Below are 18,481 nucleotides of genomic sequence, written 5' to 3'. Positions count from 1 at the left end.
CTGCCAAGTAATGTTTTAAATAATTTTTTCTTAATTTTATCTTACCGTTTATATATTTATTACTTTTAAATCAGAAAATGCTTTTGAGAACATTGAAACTTTCGATAGTTGATAGGCAATAGCATAACTAGGTGGCAACTCCATGTTAATCATATTAGAAAAATAGAGAGAAAGAGAGAGCGAACCAGATGGTGAGCATTTGAGCGAGTTATGAGTTAGTGCTGATTTTGCTTCACTTTGTTCGCAACGGCTTAACGAATTAACATTTTCAAAAATTCGAATTCATGTAAATAAACCGCCACTCCGATACAATTGAAAGTAAATTCAATCGATAAGTGTCGTCCTAGCAGTCAAGAATCAATGTTATACACATCTCTAGTGCATTTTGCTTGTGCTTTTGCGCATTTTTTGCATTCGCATTCTTTTATTAATTTTCGTTTAATTTCTCAGCCCGAGAATTATTTCGCGTGTATTGAAAACAGCAAAAAAAATGCCGTCAGACCATTTGCATTTGTAATAAGCACAAATAATACAGCAAGAGCGATAGCAAAAACCACAACACCACACATTTTTGACAAAGGCCAACGTCCAGACGCAGGCAGGCGGACAGACAGACAGACGGAGTATCTATAACATAAACAACAACAATAGCACTGCCCCCCAGGAGGACATTCGCCCAAACTCAAGGTTACACATGAAAAATCCACATGCTGTGCGACTGCAGTTGCCGCGCACCGAACATGAATACACTATAAGCGGCTAAAAAAACAAAACAAAAACAAACATATTAGAAGAGAATTCCCGTGTGTAAGTTGCCTCGGTATGTTGTGCTTCGATTCGGAGAAGATGAACTGGTATTATCATGTCCTGGCACGTCGACCCTATCTGGTGGTCGTCTCCATTGCTGTGTACTGTGTCGCCTGCATCATTGTGGCGCTTATCTTGACCGAGCTGCCCGATTTCAGTGACCCCACCTTGGTTTGTATTACACCAAAAATACAGTAGTCACTCGCTAATTATAACTGCAAATATATCTGTAATTTGTGAACAATTTCGAGAGGTGTAATACAGTCGATTCGGACATACTATGCACAACCTATAGCAAAAATATAGATATACACTGTTCCAATAAGCGAGCGACTACTGTACCCTCAAAAAGTAAATATTTGTACGCATGCTCACACCTGCACACATACATATTGCAGGGTTTTGAGACACGCGGCAATGAAATTGGCAAACGTCTGACTGCCTGGCATAATCTGGACCAGGAAATCGATGGTAATGGTGCCTTATTCTCCAATCCGGCGGATCTGCTGCAAAAGCTGCAATTTGAGAAAATGCGCGGATTGCCGCGACATCAGCCGCGTCCCAATCATCGAAGGCACAAATACCAGCGACGGAAGCACAAAAACAACAAAAACGGTAATAATAAGCGCAATCGCAAGGATCACAAGAAGAACGAACACGACGACATCGCCTACCAGATGATGATGATCAACAGGCGACTGCGGGCGACAAAGAGTCCGCTAAGTGATAAATGGTTGGGCGACAGCGGCGTCTTTCGAGACTATGAGGTGACCAACGACAGCAGTCCCTCCTCGCTGCTGGAGCCAACGCACCGCAGCGAACATATCGAATATGGACACAATACCACCTTTGTGGATGAGGACCAGCATCGTGAGCGAGTCCAGACCAAGAAGAGTACCTGGCGCATGCTCAAACAGGCCGCGTTGCCCAAGAGCGGCTGGACGGATTCCAAATTGCGTCAGCCCATCGAGGGCTTTTTCTGTGATTCCTCGCCGCATAAGACATATTCACATTTTGTGGTCCAACGCATTGGACCGAATGCCACCGACTCGTTGTTCGATTTGAACGGCATGTTGGCCATGTGCCAGCTGCAGGAGCAGATTGGCTCTGTGCCCAACTATCAAGCATACTGTGAACCAGAGATGTTAACCTCCAATTGCTGTCGTCCATGGTCGCTGCCCAACTATGCCACCCTTCTGGCCAATAAGAGTTCCTGCTTCGATCTGTCCGCAGATGATGTGTCCATGCTGCAATCCTTGCTGCTCAGCTGCTACGAGTATTACCACTTTCTCAAGCTGGACATCAATTGCAATGAACTTAATCCCTGCTATGCGCCAGAGGAATGCACGCGCAATAATTTGGTCTTCAATGTGCTCAACTATCTCAGTGACTATGGTTTTATGAAGGCAAATGTGCGTTAAGACTCTACTCATTATTCATCTAAAAAATATTGTTTGTTCTACTAAAAATACTTATTTGTTGCAGGACTCGAACGTTTATTTGAAATATGCAATGATATTTGTGCCTGTGGCACGCTCCAATCGCATCCTACCGCTTTTTCATGAATGGGAACACGTGTAAGTTGGAACGCATTGTATGAATCTAATATCTGCGCAGAGTATAGCGATCAATGGGTCCTGTGGGCATTTTACCATCCTTAGCGGTCATTAAAGCTGGCACACAGATCTCCTCAAAGTAGGTGGACAGCTCATATTTGCGGAAGATTTTGCGCATATTTTCAGCAAATTTGTCCATGGATAAATCTTTGGGTGCCGGGCCACGATATAAATTAGCACCAAATTTATTGAGTTCCTGCAAACGATTGTAATAATTGCCATAGGTGGTCTGAATATCCTGTGATGTACAATTGGGATCATCGATATCGGTTTTAATCGTTTTCTGACTGTTAAGCGAAACATATTCATTTGGTGAGTAATCGGATCCGTAGACAGTCTTACGCAAATCTCTCAAAAAATCTTCAATTTGATCGTAGCGCACCGGAGGACTCTCAAAGAAGAGTTTATAGATATTCTCGTTGCACCACTTGGTGCGCAGCAGGAACTGCTTATATTCCTCCCGCCAATCCATGGCATACGGCCAGGTGCGCGTCTTCTCCTCCACTGAGTTCACCTTCAAATTATTCGCATAATGGCCAGAGATCAGTGCCCCATCGGTTTGATATTTAAATATCTTCTTTGGCTTAAATGTACGACCACCACCCATATGATCCACAAAGTCCTTTTTAGTCACAGTTTTCTTTTTTAAGCATGCCGGCAACAGCTCGCCCACATCAGTGAGTGCCAAGCGTTCGCTAGGCGTCTTCGATTCCTGCTCGGCGACTTCAGTCATTTCAAGAATAGTTCTTATCTACTTTTAATCTGTTAATATTTAATTTAAATTTATAATTTTTGTGCTCTGCGTTATTTCTGACAAATGAGGAATATGAATGTTGACAAAATCTCAAAACGATGACGAAAGTGAATTATGAAAATTTAACAAACGAAATTTGAAATCAATCAAAAAGAGTATTTTAGTCTAGACATCTAAAATAAATTAAGCAAATTTACTTTGAAAATGTTCAATTCTCTGATCATATGTTACCGATTTTAATCCCAATGGTCAAGGTTTACTCTCTGTATTCGATTGTGATTTTTGTCTTAGTTAACTTCTAGTTTCTATATGCGCATAACTTTTGTTACTACTGAAAAATATTTACTAACGTTAAATTGTATTTGTTGACTTGATTTCCAGCAAGCTGAGCAATGAACTGGTCGAAGTCGTAGCCATGGATTTGGGTCTGGAAAATGAGCTTTTCAGCGAACTGCTACTCACGGACGTTTGGCTCGTCTCCCTCGGCGGGCTGTTTGTGATGGCTTGTGTTTGGCTATACACCGGATCCGTGTTTATCACCTTGATGTCCTGCTGTGCCATTTGTTTCTCCTTGGGATTGGCATACTTTATCTACACACTGGTCTTTGAGTTTAGCTTTTTCCCATATATGAATCTACTTGCCGTCGTTGTAATAATTGGCATTGGTGCCGATGATGTATTCCTCTTCCTCAAGATCTGGCAGTGTGTGCTGGCCGAGCGTTTCAGCAAGAGCAGCACATTGAATACACAATCAACGCTTCCGACTCCGTTAGAGCACAATGAGCATACGGAAACATTGGAGAATCTAATGGCACTAACCATGCGGCATGCGGCGGCATCGATGTTTGTTACCTCGGTGACCACAGCGGGTGCATTTTATGCCTCCTACAGCAGCTCAATAACGGCCATCAAGTGCTTTGGGTAAGTTTTATTCATCACATGAAAATTATTTCGAGTCTAACTAAATGTTTGTGATTTTTTGAAGCATTTTTGCTGGCACCGTTGTGGTCACAAACTATTTGCTCATGGTCACCTGGCTGCCGGCGTCGGTTTCAATTATGGAGCGTCTGTTTGCCAGCCGCATGTCCTGTCAGCAGCATGTGGCACAGAAATTGATCAACGCCTGCCAGAAGTCAATTAATCGATTTTGCGAACTTTTCGAGGAGCGCATAACGCAATGTATTATGAACTATGCCTACTTGTGGCTAATAATCTTTGCCATTCTGGGTATATCCAGTGCAATTATTGTGTTCTGGTATCCGGGCCTGCAGCTGCCAGAGAAACCACATTTCCAACTCTTCGTCTCGCATCATCCCTTTGAGGTGTACACGAAGCTACGGCATCAGTTTTGGTTCGAGAAGCCGCTGCAGGGAATTGAGAATTCTAATATGAGCATGCGTTTCGTTTGGGGCGTGCAAGCATTGGATGATGGCGACTACACGAATCCGCACTCGTACGGCAACCTGCACTATGACAATAATTTTAATATATCAAGCAGGTCGGCACAAGTCTGGTTGCGCAACTTTTGCCAAAATATGCGACAGCAGCCATTTTATCAGCCCTCATTCGGCTTTCTGTTGCCAAATTGTTTCATTGAGAACTTTATAGGATACATGGAACGAAGGTAAGTACTGTTTTTTATACTTATTAATACTTGTTAACTGATTTTACTGTTTTGCAGATGCATTGATGACATGGACACAACGAGCGCAGATCGTACGCCCTGCTGCGAGGCTCAGTTCCCTTACGAGCCTCACATATTTGAGCAGTGTTTGCCACAATGCATCTCCAATTTGTGTGAGACAAGGTTTTATCAGCCGGGCAAAGCTGGTCCCAAATTCGCGGCGGCAACCAGTCGCCTCGATGAGTATGTGGATGGCGGCAGTAACGAGAGCTTAAGCTCGGAGTCAACAGCTACTCAACTGCTCGTCAAGGCGTTGATTATTGAGTTCGATTCGAATGTTAGCTATAGTACACTCTATGCGAACATGAAGGCGTTTTATGAGAGCGTTGAGAGCTGGTTTCAACAGCAGTTGAGCACGGCACCCGAGGAGTTGCGTGACGGTTGGTTTATCAGCGATTTGAATTTCTACAATGTGCAGGACTCGCTGTCGCATGACACACTCCTTGCCATTGTTTTAGCCATGGCTGCGTCGCTTGTGGTGCTCCTGTGCTTCACCCTCAACTTGATCATTTCGGTTTATGCCGTCATTACCGTCTCGTTGACTATTTTCAATACCGTTGCTGTACTCATTCTACTCGGCTGGCAACTGAATATTCTGGAGAGCATTGCGGTATCGACGGCCATTGGCTTGGCGATGGATTTCAGTTTGAACTATGGCAGTCATTATCGTCTGTCGCCGTCGAAGGAGCGCATTGCAGCCACCCAGTTTGTCTTGTCTCGCATCATTGGACCGACGGTTATGGCAGCAGCAACAACTGGCTTTGCTGGTGGCATTATGATGGCATCAAATATATTGCCCTACATACAGATTGGTGTCTTTCTCGTCGTGGTCATGGTCACTAGCTGGCTGTATGCCACATTCTTTCTGATGAGCCTTCTCAAAGTCGCCGGGCCGCAGTACGGTTTCATGCAACTCAGTTGGCCGGCATGGCGCAAGCGACGCACGGCAAAGGCAAATAAATTCTACGAACGGTAAGCTTACTTATACTATATGCCTATGAATAAAGTTGAATTTATGTATGAAACAAGCTTGTGATTATGGAGAAGGAGTACTACATCTCATGTATGCAATAATTTTGAAAGAAGCTCAACTATATTTATCATATATTTATATTTATTATTCAATTCGAACTCATAATTTCAATATCTTACAGCAAACCGAGTCAAATAATTGCCACTGAACAGCTGCTAACGCCCACCAGCTCCGCCATTGTCGAGATGGCCAATTCGGAAACACATGAACTGGAATCCCTGAATTCGAGCAACCAGATAAAAACCATTTCCGGCACAGAAAGTGGACATGCGCTGCCAACGCTGCCCAATGACTTTGAGCACTCATTTCAGTCGCCGCACTAGTGCCAAATTATCAAAACGGAACGATTCGCCAAAAAAAAACTGGAATAATAGAGATCTACTTGCTTGCCTCGTCGAGAGGGCTCAAGAATTTGCATTTTTTTATACAAAGAGCTTCAAGGCAACTGATGCTTGATGCCCCATATGTATTCAATTGTGTGTTATTACACAGTTCTATATTGATATACCGTATAGATAGTCGTATGTGCAACTACTTTGTTAGTATTAAGCATAGCTCAAAGAGCCAACAAGTGTGCACAAAATATTTGCTACATTTTACACATTGTAAAAGAGTGCAAGATTACAGAAGATGTAATTCTCTTTAGGGTATGGAAATATTTGTGCCAACTGGTTGAGTTTTTGAACTACTCTTTAGTGTGCTATTTCAAAAAGACTTCAAACAGTTGCAATGCGCTTTTTTACTTAGTTGTTGTTAACGTTTGAGCCAAGAAATGAGCTCGATATTTTTGTTTTATTTTTGGAAACTGAAGCAATTAGCGGAAGAGTACTGGGTACGTCCATAACTGTACGACTGTATGATGTCGGTATTATTAGTTTTTAGTTCAGAAACAACAACAAAAAAAAAAAAACATGACACTGTTTATGTATATTTACGTAACTTACCTGTAATCACAAACAAATAACTATTTATACTCTGAATTTTTATTAGCTGTTAACGCCAGCCGTCAATGTTGAAGCCGGCCATTATAGAATATATGTATTAATGTATATGCAGTTATCATATATGATAACACACCCACACACACAAACACACACGCCCAAAAAACGTCTACTATATTTAATGTACATTGATGTACTTAATGTGTTGTCTATCCTAGTTAGTTATAAATGTTCAAAACACAAACAAACACACGCAACACACTCACGTTTGTAATAACCATGTAACTGTGATACAGAAGGTGACAAATTGAATTAATACAAATTCTATGTTTATACAGACAATGAGAGCTAAAAACAAAAAACTTAGAACAAAAATTAATGACGTATTGTACTTAACTACAACTGAATACCTTGTACTTCCTTCATTGAACTTACAAAAATGTGTTGAAGTGATTTAATAAATGTTACTTGTAAAACAATTAAACAAAATATTCAAATTGTTGGGTTTTTTCAATATTAAATACCAGCAATATTAGACGACGAAGTTTTTATGAAACAATTGAAACAACAATTTTGGAATTACTTAAATTATTTATATTTTAATTCTCAACTATGTATCTCAATATATAATAGGTGCTAGCAATTTACGAAATTGTGTTTCCTGCTGCACATTTAGTATGCATTAAGAGAATGAGGAATTTTTGACCCAAACTACACAAATCAAACTAGGGGCTAAAAGCTGCAGAGTTTTCAAATCCGCTTATAAGTATTCAACGATATCGCATTTTATGGATATATTCGGACAGCTCTGGCCAACGACACTGCGGCCACGATAGTTGGGACTCTTTTCGGTCAGAAGCTTGCGGAATATGGGCAATATGGCTGTCTCGCCTTCGATCAGTTCCGTCTCGGAGCTGGCGCCATAAATGGAATGATCGGTTTTGTTGCGATGCTTCCTCTGTTTATCCGGCGCCACATTCGGCGAACTGTGATGATGTGCCGCATGTTGAATGTTCGAGTTGCGCGTAAATTTGCGTGGCTGTGTGCACTGCTGTTGCACAGTCGGTGTTGGCTCCCTTTCCCGCTCGCTGTCCGTCTCGCTCTGGCAGACGGTGCCTTTCTGCGGCTTCGGTCGATGCTTGTTGCGATTCTTCTCGGAGACGGAGCGCTGTATGGGCGAGGTGGTGCTCTGCTCATAGGACATCACGTGTCCATGCTCCGAGCAGCGCTGCGGACTCGCGTAGGTGCGCTGCGATTGCCTCGAGTGCTGCTTGGCGTGGGAAAGCGTGTGTGTGTCCCACAGGTCACTTTGCGACACAACAAAGTTCGACTTGAGAGCGGAGCCCATGCTCGTGCGACGATGGTCCGAGGCAGTGGGTGCTGAAAGGAAAAGGGAGAATCAGAGCCACTTATATCTGCAAGCTAGTTGGTGTATATTAAATCTGAATCATCAGAGCCCACTTCAAATTAACCTCTTTTTGTATATGCTACAAAAGTTGGCTATTTTTGCTGTGCTTAGATTAACAATGAGTACTACGGTCAATCACTCAATCAGTTTGTATATTGATAGGAAATTATAGTTACTTTTCATTAGTCCTGGCGTTCCAGGCTTGCTGTGCGGACAAACGTTGCTCAGCTCCGATTGTGAGGTGGATATATTCGTGGATGAGTTGCGATGTGTGCTGCTGTACTTTGGCTTCGCAGTGGGCGTCTGACTGCCGCTGTCATAGTGCCTGGAGGCAGTTGATTGTCGTCGCTCCCTCATTGCAACACAGTCGCTTGGGGTACGTTTTCCGGCACTGCTCGTAATGCTACCAATATTGGCATCAGTTTGGGCCGATACCGAATTGCGCTTTTCCAAATGTCGATGATGTTGATGTTGCTGCTGCTGCTGCTGCTGCTGCAGTTGTTGCTGCTGTTGTTGCTGCTGCTGCTGTTGTTGTTGCTGTTGCATTTGTTGTTGCTGCTGCAGATGCTGCTGGAGTTGCTGCTGTATGGGTTGCATCAAGGCAGGCGCATGATGCTCCACAATTGACTGTTTCTTCTTTTTGCTGTGGAGTTAAAATGTTTTTGTTTTTGTTTATGGATTTTATATATATAATCAATATGTATAAAGTTGCTTCTACTCACGGTGGCAATGAGGGCGCTACAGTTGTGGACTGCACGGAGACAAATGAATTGTCCATTTCGACATGGGTGGAGGTGATGCTATCGACGGATGTCAGCTCGGTAACTTCTAAGTGCAAGCAGTGAGCAAATGAGGAATATGTCCAGCTCAAAATGAATTAATTTACACACACCTGTGGTGCTGGGCATCTCTCGTCGAACTGGTGGCGCCGATAGTCTTGCCTTGTCCTCGCTCAGTATGGGCTCCATGTCGGTGGTGGCACCTGTACAAGTAACACCATCGATCCACTTACGCGCCTCCGGTCCCAGCTTACGGATCAGCGCCTGCAGCTCGTTCTCCTTCTCCATCAGCGCTTTGCGGAAGCGACAATTGGTATTCTTCACATCCCGCAATCGCTGCTCCAGCTCACAAACCGATGAATCCCGACGATTCTTGGACATGGGACGCAGAGTGGCTCTCACTCGCTTGTCCACCACGCCCTGCGGATTGCGTTTCAATTCGACGAGCTACAAATTGATGGAGGACACCGATTAGATTAGTTAGCTGCGAGAGCAATCCAATTTTCACAGCAAGGATAGACTTTTTCAAGGTTAACTGTAAGAGTTGTCCAAATAGAACAGAGTTTATATAGCAGCAATGTCATATATTGGAAATCTTTCATAAGACTAGTAATATCCAAGTTAGTAAAAACTGATAAATATTCTTTGAATGAGAAACTAAAATGATAAAATAAAAAAAAATTAAAATCTGTTATTTCATTTTAGAGGCATTTTAAAAGATTTTGAAAATTAGAAAACATAAAAACCAAACAACACAAAAATGAAGATACGCTTACATTAATCTAATCTACTGTCGAAAATTATGAATTTATTTTTTGGACACTCTTATTTCAGAAAGTTCTCGTTTTGATAGGACAACACTATATGATCTTAAGTTGTTCAGGGATTTGAATATTTACTGCATTGCTGCTATATATAAAAGAGTATGTGGATAGGACATTTAAAAGTAGTTAGTATGTAGTGTTATGTAGCATTCAAAGTTTAGAATTTAGAAATACAGTAATTTTTTTTTGTTTTGTTTTGTTTGTTTTGTGCGTAAAGAGTAGCGCTAAATGAAAGGCTGAACATTTTGAATGTCGTCCATTTCATTTTTGATTTTTGAAGGCATTCGAAATGATCAAGCGAATATTGTTAACAACATTTATAATACATATATGTACTCGTATGTATGTTTGGTAAAAAAGTACTATACGACTATATATATATTAAAACAGCTACAAAAACTACAAAACTTCCTTACTACCAGTCTTACTTTCGGTACGAACACCAAACACAAAGTGGCTGTCGTACAAAAAATGATAAAAAACGAGAGTAAGACAAAAACTAAATCTTTGCGATCCGATAAGACCAGCGATATCGCAGCGCCGGCAATGCAAGTAATGAACACATTATAAACGGAGAAACCAATATGCTTGGAGTCATTTAGGGCTGGTATCGAGACATGCCGGGTTTCCCAGGCCAAGAAGGCACCAAAAACCTATGAGTAGATCATTATTAATAAATTAATAATTGAAAAAAAAAATTAATAAGTATACGCACCAGTAGCAAGCCCTTATATGCATAGATAATGCTAACAAATATTGTCATGTGCTCCGATTGGCAATACTCATTCTCGGGTATAACCAGCACATCATCTATATTCTCGTGGTGCTGCAAAAATAGTATATATATAATAGATTTACAAATTACAGACAATTTTAAGATACACAAGTTCTCATTAAGTTAACTGATATACTCAAAACAACTTATCCATCAAATTTAGGAAAAGGTTTTTCTTGTTTTTGGAAATAATTCATAAATATACTAAAACAGATTTCTTCAAATTAAAATGGTCTTTTCCAGACCCCGGTTTTTAGAAATCCGATTTCTCAATATTAATTTTGTTTCTGGCTGTACTTACTTTTGGTTCTAGCTGCTTAGTCTCACGATAGAATGGATCGGCTATTTGCCAGGTGGTTATAATCGCTATGTCAATGAACAGCAGAACGCCCACAACCATAAACAGTTGATAGTCCTTGATCACCTTCTTGTTGAGCTTCAAGTCTGTAAAGATGGAATGGACGCGCCACGTTTTCGAGAACATGGCGCCAAATGCCAAACTAAATCCAGCCATTAAAATCCAAGCACGGGCTGTGCAAATATACGGAAAAGCAGCCACACTACTCAAGGTGGTATCCAGGCCAAGGAATATGATGCTCAGATAGGTCAGCATGCAGCCGACGATGATCAAATTGTTCAAATGCGGACTAGACATCTTGATGTAGCTGCAAAAAATACCGATCGATTTTAGAATTAATTTTATGAATATACAAAATGGAAATCTTAAGAGTTAAAAGTTTAAAATTATATTCCTTTAATATTTAAATTTTGAAAAACGTTCGTCTCACCGTTGATTGCGATACTTGATGTTGAAGGCGAGAAAAACGGTGGCAATAATCACGCCAATAACTGAGGCGCTTGCCGACACAATGTATATGGTTGGATTAACCTGACTGTGCTCGATGTAGATGACCGTGCGATCCTTTGGAGGCGTTTTACCCACCCAACGCACCGGCTTGCCCAGTGTCATGTCCAGATGCGCCTGCTGCGAATGGTATTCCCCAATCTTCTCCATTTGACCCAATTGTAGTTGGGTAATCAAAATGTTCGCCTTGCGCTCATTATTATAGAAGCGAACAGGACCCTGAAGCACAAATAGTTTACTTAGATAGATAACTGGCAGTTGTCGGATGCGATTACTTACCGTTACGCCCTCGAAGGAGGTATTGCGCAATGCCTCGAGGAATATGTTTTCCCAATCCTTGACACGATAATCAAAGTGTGTGAGCAAATCCTCACGTTTCTCCGCCACATACTGTATGGCCAAGGCGGCGGCCCAGATCCCATCGTAGGTGTATCCATGGAAGCGAGAGTATTCTGTGCCACGCAATCTATCATACTCAATCAGATACTCATCCGCAGTAATGCCGGCAACCGTAATGTCTCCACTCGTCGACAGGGGCAACAGATCCACCAATATGGCACCCTCCAGCGCCGTGGCGATCTCCTTGACACTGCACTCGCTGTCCTGGGTGATGTTCCACCAATCCGTTGTATATGTGGCCATAATCAGCCACTGATAGGCACGTCCATACATCTGCAATCTGAAATATAGCCGAAGATTTGTATGATGTCATAGAATACGGGGATAGTAGTTTTTTTTAGTCACAACACTCACTTGAATGCCTCGCAAAAGACTTTTCGCGCAAAGTGCTCATTGAAATTGCCCAAAATGATGCGCACATCCTTTTCGCGTAGCTTCTTCAGCGACTCGGCGACATCGTTGACAAAACTCTGAGTCTCCACAACCTCCAGTTCCATGGAATCTAGATCGGCTACCATATGGTTGTGTGGTAACGAATAACGTGGCTCATTCTGATAGACGGTGCCCACCCGGGTCCAATTGAACTCCTTGAGAAGCGCCAAGCGTGGCGCATTAAATGCATTCTCCGAGGGCACAACGCGAAAGAAATTGGGGAACGCATCCTTGGTGAACATGGGATGAGTGTCCGCATAGCTCAGCTGGGTCAGATGCCAATGCTTACTGGCCTTCGCTATAGGATCGGTGACGTGGGTGCAGGCGGCGCCAAAGAGCATTACCTTGTTGGGACCCGAGTGCATCATGTCGAAAAAGGATTTGACACCAACAGCAGCATTGCACTGGGAGTGGAATAAAAAGACATATTATGCTTCATTTAAATTTGGTTCTTAAGATGCACTTTATATTTGCATTGATTTCTATTTATACATAAGCACCCTAGAATTTTGAAATTATATTTGCCCAAAATTCGATCAGTATATTTATAGTATGATACCCCAAATCGAAATACCTCATGGTGTAAATCGATAAAAACCATATATCTCACACAATTTGAAAGGCATATTGCTAGTACCACCCTTCAAAAAACCAGAAATAAATTTGGATCCTTTTCCGATCCCAATAACTATAAAAGCTTATATTCTACGTCAACTCACACCTCAAAAATTCCCAAAAGCCCATATCTCTTGCAATTCAAAAGCTAAAGCTACCAAACAACCAAACCACTCCCAATCCCGCCCACAAACGCAATTTTAAATGCAAACTTGGAGTAAATATTTCTAAGAATTAAAATTAGAGATCGGTATTTCTTGGCTACACACCCCGGGCAACTGTTCTTAGATGACATTACTTTTTAATGACAGAGTATTTCGCAATCGGTTTGGCCCGACTATAACGTTCTCTTTTTATTTTATTCTGAGTATATCGAACCAACCTGAGTATCATTCCACCACATGTGCAGCCTGTAGTTGGTGAGGATCTGTGGATGCTCGTTAACATGTCCCAGCGCCAACTTAACACTTGGCATTACTCCGCGGCCTGTGTAGGAGTTCTCCACTCCATCACCATAAGGAAAGAAGCCCGCTATATAGACATCGGAGCGTTTGGCAGTTCTACATTGAACGCGACTCAAGCACAGGAGAAAATAGAGGAGCAGTGACAGGGCCATGTGTAGATGGGACATCATATTGTTGGGTGTGCGGGAGCTGCAAAGGAATTACCATTATTTCGAATTATAATATCGATAATAGTATTAATTATTCACTTATATAACCTTGTAGAGTGTATTATAACTTTGTCGTTTCCCAATTAGCAATAAAAATAGATTACAACATTTTCAAGAAGTATTTTCGGGTATGTTCATATAGGCTATACCCATAGGCTCCACACTCAGAATATTCAGCGTCTTGGTTTGAATACGTAAACGTATTTGACTTATCGCTGGTAAAAATATAAGTTCAGGCTGTCATTTTTACTATTTTATTATTATTTCATAATATTTTATCTATCTTCGTATATAAATTTGACAACGAAAATTGCAGCTTATACCAAAAAAAATGAGTACTATAAAAATCGACTCCGGAACGAAGGGGACCAATAATAATAAGTTTACTTTACAGCAGATATAATAGATGTATGTACTTTTACAAGGATATATACTGATATGTACATATACATATGTATGTGATTTATGAAAACCTCGACGACTAAGGCCATAGTCAAAGCCAGCCACAAATGACAATAACAAATTGTTTCAAGGTGCCGCTGCGAACATTAGTCGTACATGTCTATGCATGTCACATTCAAATTCACACACATGCGATTGTGTATGTCCGTGTGTGTGCATATGTGTGTATCCTTGATATATATATACATATGTATATTTAAATGTATATATGTATGTACATATGAACCTATCTATGTGTCCGAAAAGTTATTGCAATTATATTTTTGCAGCTTCCAGAATAATATTTAATTAAAAAACGTTGTTTAATTGAAGTAATAAAATATTTTAAGTCCACACACACACAATTATACATATTTCACTACATTTTTTGGTTGTGTTTTTGTTGGGCATAAATTCAGGATATTCCTCCACTTTTTACTTTGAACAAAACCTACCCGCAGTCTTTTGTTGGGTGCACAATTTATTTAATAACTAAATTCATATTTATATAGTTTTATTTGAGTTTTTATTCAGCTTTCGTTTCGTATCGTTTGGCAGTTGCGAAGGTCCGAAAAATTGTGTATCCTTGCAAGTTGACAGCTCGAATTGACAGCAGCCAAAGAACCTGTTAATGCGCATGTGCTGAAAATTGACAGTCCACGTTTTGGGCTCGAATTCGCATTGTCAACAACGGCTAGAAAATGATAAACAAAAAGGCAACAGTTGGTTATCGGCGAGGTACTTTGTTTTGCTAGACACTTTCGTAGGACGACGGCTGATTGGCTGTTGTTATGACCGTTGCCAAGGACAACGGCAAACACATAAAAAATTCTTGAAGGTAGCAGAGCTGCAGTCAGTTATCAAAATAAAATGGAGGACTATGCTCCAAGTCGCTATAAAATGCAGGATAAAATCGGTGAAGGTGTCCACGGTTGCGTATTCAAGGCCATCGATTTGCAGCGCAACATGGAGGTGGCAATCAAAAAGGTGGCACTGAAAAACAAATTTGGCAATATTTCACTAAATACGCTGCGCGAGATTAAAACGCTACAACTATGCAATTCGGAATATGTAAGTTTTAGGGTTGGATGTGAATTGGAAACCGATTCCGATTGAAACACGCTACTAACTTATAGTAACACAAGAAGTATTGGCTAATAAATCGAAACCGATTCCGATTGAGACAGATTCCTAACCTAAACATTCGCAAGAAAGATTAGTTCCTATTATAAAAAAAAACAGGAGGATTGGGTAATAAATCTATGAGACACATTCCTATCGTAAATAAAAGCAAAAACATTCGATAGCATTCTCATGCCCAACCCATTCGTAGTTTATTCGGAGTTTCCAACTTCAAGCATTTCTCTAATTTCCTTTACAGATCTTAAACATACTTGAGATATATCCCGATCTGACGGGTCTTTCGCTGGTGCTGGAATACATGCCAGATACTCTCTACAGCCGGCTCAAGAGCGAAATGAATCCGTTGAGTCGCCAGCAGGTGCGCAAATACTCACTGATGATGTTTAAGGGCATGGCCTACCTGCATGAGGCCGGCATTATGCATAGGGATATTAAGCCAGCCAATTTGTTAATTAGTCAGACGGATGTCCTGAAAATTGCCGACTTTGGTTTGGCGCGTCTCTATTTTCCCGATGAGGAGGCGCGGCTGTATTCACCACAGGTTTCCACGCGCTGGTATCGTGCTCCGGAAATCCTCTGGGGCAGTCAAAAATATGGAACGGCCGTTGACTTATGGGCCTGTGGCAATGTCCTGGCCGAGATGCTGCGTGGAGTGCCGCTTTTTGCGGGCACCACAGACATCGAACAACTGGCGATTATAATTCGCACCTTGGGCAGTCCACGCTTGAATGAATGGCCTGAACTGACGGCGCTGCCGGATTACAGTAAAATTAGGTAAGGTCGTTCATGAATTACTTATAAGTTAAATGGTTCTTTAGCCTATCAATAATCCTGTTCTATCATTTAGATTTCCCAATTCCGTTGGCATACATTGGGATAATTTATTTCCCAGTTGCACGCATGCTGTCGAAATTGATCTGGTGTCAAATTTGGTCGTTTACAATCCGAAGAATCGTCTTAAAGCCACCGAGGTGAGTCGCTATACAATGTAATATTTTTTCCATTTATGGAACTTAATTTTTACTTTTCTATTTGCAGGCCGTTGAGCATAGTTATTTTAATTAATTTTAAGTATTTTTTATTTATAGAAATATGTTGACTAGCAGCTAAAGTTATGCATTTAGGAGTTCTCCGATTCTTTGTATCTGTTAAGTAGAAATAAATGTAGTTAAACAGAGTTATAATTGATATATTTAATATATGTTTAGCTTACTTGCATTTTAGGCAGGTGAAGAATACAGTTTGACCTTCATCCGCTGAACGTAATTGTAAAGTTGCATAGGACATTTTTTCGTGTCCACATTTGGGGCACTTGCGCTCCACAACCGGGCCGTCTGCCTCCGTTTCAGACTCCCGATGCACCTTCTTGTTGAGCTCACTTGGATCGTAGCTGTTAAAGTTTATTGTATATTCGGATTTCTCACCGATGTAAACTATATTTAAAAAAAGGCACTTTTAGAAGCGGCAAATAGTGGATATTTGAATAGTTTACCATCTGGTGAGAACTCCTGTTTGCAGTTGAAGCAAAAGACATTGCCTTTCACTTGCAGAGGTGGCAAAATTGAGCCACAGGACGGACAAAATCCGGCTCGATTATTAAAAATATCCATGCCAAAATCAAAACAAATTTCGTATCGCACGTGCAAGCCGACCAGTGCTGTAAAGCGAAAGTTTTCTACTTCTGCATAGCAGTTAGTATTTTGAGCGAGACACTTGAAACATGAAAGTGAATAAAAGTTCGTTAGGTTTATTTATTGGCGCCTTTTTTATTTTTATGCAAAATGTATTATGATATATATAAATAGCAACGATCTTTTTGTTTGCATTGCCACAACTACAGTCAATTCGAAATAATTCAAAAATGTTAAATCTTTACAAGTAATTTACTTATGCATAGCTATCAGTTTTTTATATGTGACAAGACCTTCAGTTACTTATGCACAGCTATCAGCTTTTTGTATGCGATAATTATTTATGCATAGCTATCAGCTTTTTGTAGAAGACAAGAAATTTATTTGAAATAAATTTCAATTTTGGTTTGCCACAATTTATTTATTTAGTACATCAATTTGAGGCTTGGTTTACATAACAAATTATTTGTCCGCTTTTTTAACCTGAGCTGTGGCAGTTTCCTCAGCCTCACTGCCCGTTGTCTCCTCATCCTCCTCGCTCTCATCTTCATCATCCTCATCATCGTCATCCTCCTCATCATCATCATCATCATCTTCATCATCTCCGTAGGTGTAACCAGAGCTGCTACTGGCTCCATAGCCACCATAGTAGCCCCCATATCCGCCGCCCTCCTCGTCATCGCTGCCCATTCCCTGCTGCTGTCGCCCAAATTTGTGGGAGCGTGTGGACATGCTCAGATCCTTGGTAACAGAGGTGTCATAGTTGCACTTGGGACACGGTATCGCCTTGTTCTTCTCATACTTGAAACCTTTGCGACGCACATGATCCTCGCAGTAACAGGTCTTGCAGCGCAGACACGAATATTGCCCCAGGCGATTGCAGGATTGGCATTTGTAGTTCTCCGATTCCAGCACCTGACACGATGCCTGATGCTCGAATTGATCGTCTTCGCAAAGGAACCCGTTGCAAAAGGAGCACTTGAAGATTCTGCCACCATGCTCCCACACTCCTCGCTCACACTCCAAACACACCGCATTCTGCAGGGGGCAGGTGCAGGCATGCGAAGTGAGACACTTGCGGCCGTGGCAGACCCACGCCTCGCAGTAGTCACAGATGGCGCCCACCATACCAGGGAAGCCGGTGGTGTAGACGCCTGGATGCTTGATCACACAATCGCCGGTCTTCAGCATGCATTTGATTTTGCCACATTGCGCACAAATCGGTAAACGTTGAACGCTCTGGCAAAAGTAGCAGAAGGCACGCGATTTCTGCTTCTTCTCGCACTTGTCGCAATCCATGGGCGCATTGCACGGCAGCTCGGCGAGGGGCACCTCGCGTCCCCTTATCTCCTTTAAGCGTAACTTTTGCTTTTCAGCCTTCTTTCGCTGCCCGGTTTTCTTTTTCGGCATCTTACAAAAAACTAAAATGAACTTAATCTCTTAAGCTCCGTACGGTGCTCAGACTAGTGTTGAACAATTATCAGTTTCTATTTGAACATAAATATAAATAAATCGAAATCACATACAATTTTACTCAGTCAAATATATGAAAATATAATTTTAGTTTGTGTGGAATAAAATAAAACAAATACGAGGCAGCCTTAATTCCATTCATCAAAACAGACTCTGTTTTTGAACAGCGTACTTGTCAGAGCAACCCT

The 18,481-nt window shown here is 41.4% G+C and overlaps 6 protein-coding genes across 9 annotated transcripts; 2 read left to right on the top strand and 4 right to left on the bottom strand.

Annotated features, from left to right (window-relative positions):
• The first annotated feature begins 437 nt into the window (after nucleotides 1-437).
• Nucleotides 438-7,324, top strand: LOC6568636 (protein dispatched). Its single transcript, XM_001994398.3, has 7 exons — nucleotides 438-978; nucleotides 1,206-2,219; nucleotides 2,293-2,384; nucleotides 3,559-4,098; nucleotides 4,163-4,801; nucleotides 4,859-5,833; nucleotides 6,016-7,324. The coding sequence occupies exons 1-7, from the start codon at nucleotides 823-825 to the stop codon at nucleotides 6,215-6,217; spliced, it is 3,618 nt and encodes a 1,205-aa protein (XP_001994434.1). The 5' UTR covers nucleotides 438-822; the 3' UTR covers nucleotides 6,218-7,324.
• LOC6568519 lies at nucleotides 2,283-3,185 on the bottom strand. The gene has a single exon (XM_001994399.3). The coding sequence runs from the start codon at nucleotides 3,154-3,156 to the stop codon at nucleotides 2,410-2,412; it is 747 nt and encodes a 248-aa protein (XP_001994435.1). The 5' UTR covers nucleotides 3,157-3,185; the 3' UTR covers nucleotides 2,283-2,409.
• Nucleotides 7,325-7,430: 106 nt separating the features above from the next.
• On the bottom strand, nucleotides 7,431-14,578 carry LOC6568520 (gamma-aminobutyric acid type B receptor subunit 2). 4 transcript variants are annotated; one of them, XM_032740704.2, is made up of 12 exons: nucleotides 14,502-14,578; nucleotides 13,315-13,585; nucleotides 12,240-12,721; nucleotides 11,766-12,165; nucleotides 11,410-11,705; nucleotides 10,923-11,286; nucleotides 10,562-10,672; nucleotides 10,263-10,499; nucleotides 9,136-9,469; nucleotides 8,966-9,068; nucleotides 8,420-8,886; nucleotides 7,431-8,215 (listed from the first exon to the last, which is right to left on the bottom strand). In XM_032740704.2, the coding sequence occupies exons 2-12, from the start codon at nucleotides 13,564-13,566 to the stop codon at nucleotides 7,596-7,598; spliced, it is 3,666 nt and encodes a 1,221-aa protein (XP_032596595.1). In that variant the 5' UTR covers nucleotides 13,567-13,585; nucleotides 14,502-14,578; the 3' UTR covers nucleotides 7,431-7,595. The 4 variants fall into 4 exon arrangements, with proteins under 4 accessions (XP_032596595.1, XP_001994436.1, XP_032596597.1 ...); XM_001994400.3 differs by having other exon boundaries at nucleotides 8,966-9,071; nucleotides 10,275-10,499; XM_032740706.2 differs by having other exon boundaries at nucleotides 10,275-10,499.
• Nucleotides 14,579-14,853: 275 nt separating this feature from the next.
• Nucleotides 14,854-16,254, top strand: LOC6568521 (cyclin-dependent kinase 20). The gene is made up of 4 exons (XM_001994401.2): nucleotides 14,854-15,117; nucleotides 15,428-15,963; nucleotides 16,037-16,160; nucleotides 16,228-16,254. The coding sequence occupies exons 1-4, from the start codon at nucleotides 14,917-14,919 to the stop codon at nucleotides 16,252-16,254; spliced, it is 888 nt and encodes a 295-aa protein (XP_001994437.1). The 5' UTR covers nucleotides 14,854-14,916.
• Nucleotides 16,251-16,821, bottom strand: LOC6568522 (DNA-directed RNA polymerase I subunit RPA12). Its single transcript, XM_001994402.3, has 3 exons — nucleotides 16,682-16,821; nucleotides 16,403-16,622; nucleotides 16,251-16,334 (listed from the first exon to the last, which is right to left on the bottom strand). The coding sequence occupies exons 1-3, from the start codon at nucleotides 16,797-16,799 to the stop codon at nucleotides 16,310-16,312; spliced, it is 363 nt and encodes a 120-aa protein (XP_001994438.1). The 5' UTR covers nucleotides 16,800-16,821; the 3' UTR covers nucleotides 16,251-16,309.
• Nucleotides 16,822-17,210: 389 nt separating this feature from the next.
• LOC6568523 (zinc finger protein 330 homolog) lies at nucleotides 17,211-18,418 on the bottom strand. Its single transcript, XM_001994403.2, has one exon. It carries the CDS (start codon nucleotides 18,228-18,230, stop codon nucleotides 17,283-17,285), a length of 948 nt encoding a protein of 315 aa, XP_001994439.1. The 5' UTR covers nucleotides 18,231-18,418; the 3' UTR covers nucleotides 17,211-17,282.
• Nucleotides 18,419-18,481: the final 63 nt, after the last annotated feature.

The sequence above is a fragment of the Drosophila grimshawi genome, unplaced genomic scaffold (assembly GCF_018153295.1).
Source record: "Drosophila grimshawi isolate 15287-2541.00 unplaced genomic scaffold, ASM1815329v1 contig_311, whole genome shotgun sequence".
Taxonomy (NCBI): Eukaryota; Metazoa; Arthropoda; class Insecta; order Diptera; family Drosophilidae; genus Drosophila; species Drosophila grimshawi.
The sequence above is the reverse complement of the archived record's forward strand: the minus strand, read 5'-3'. Positions and strand labels throughout refer to the sequence as shown.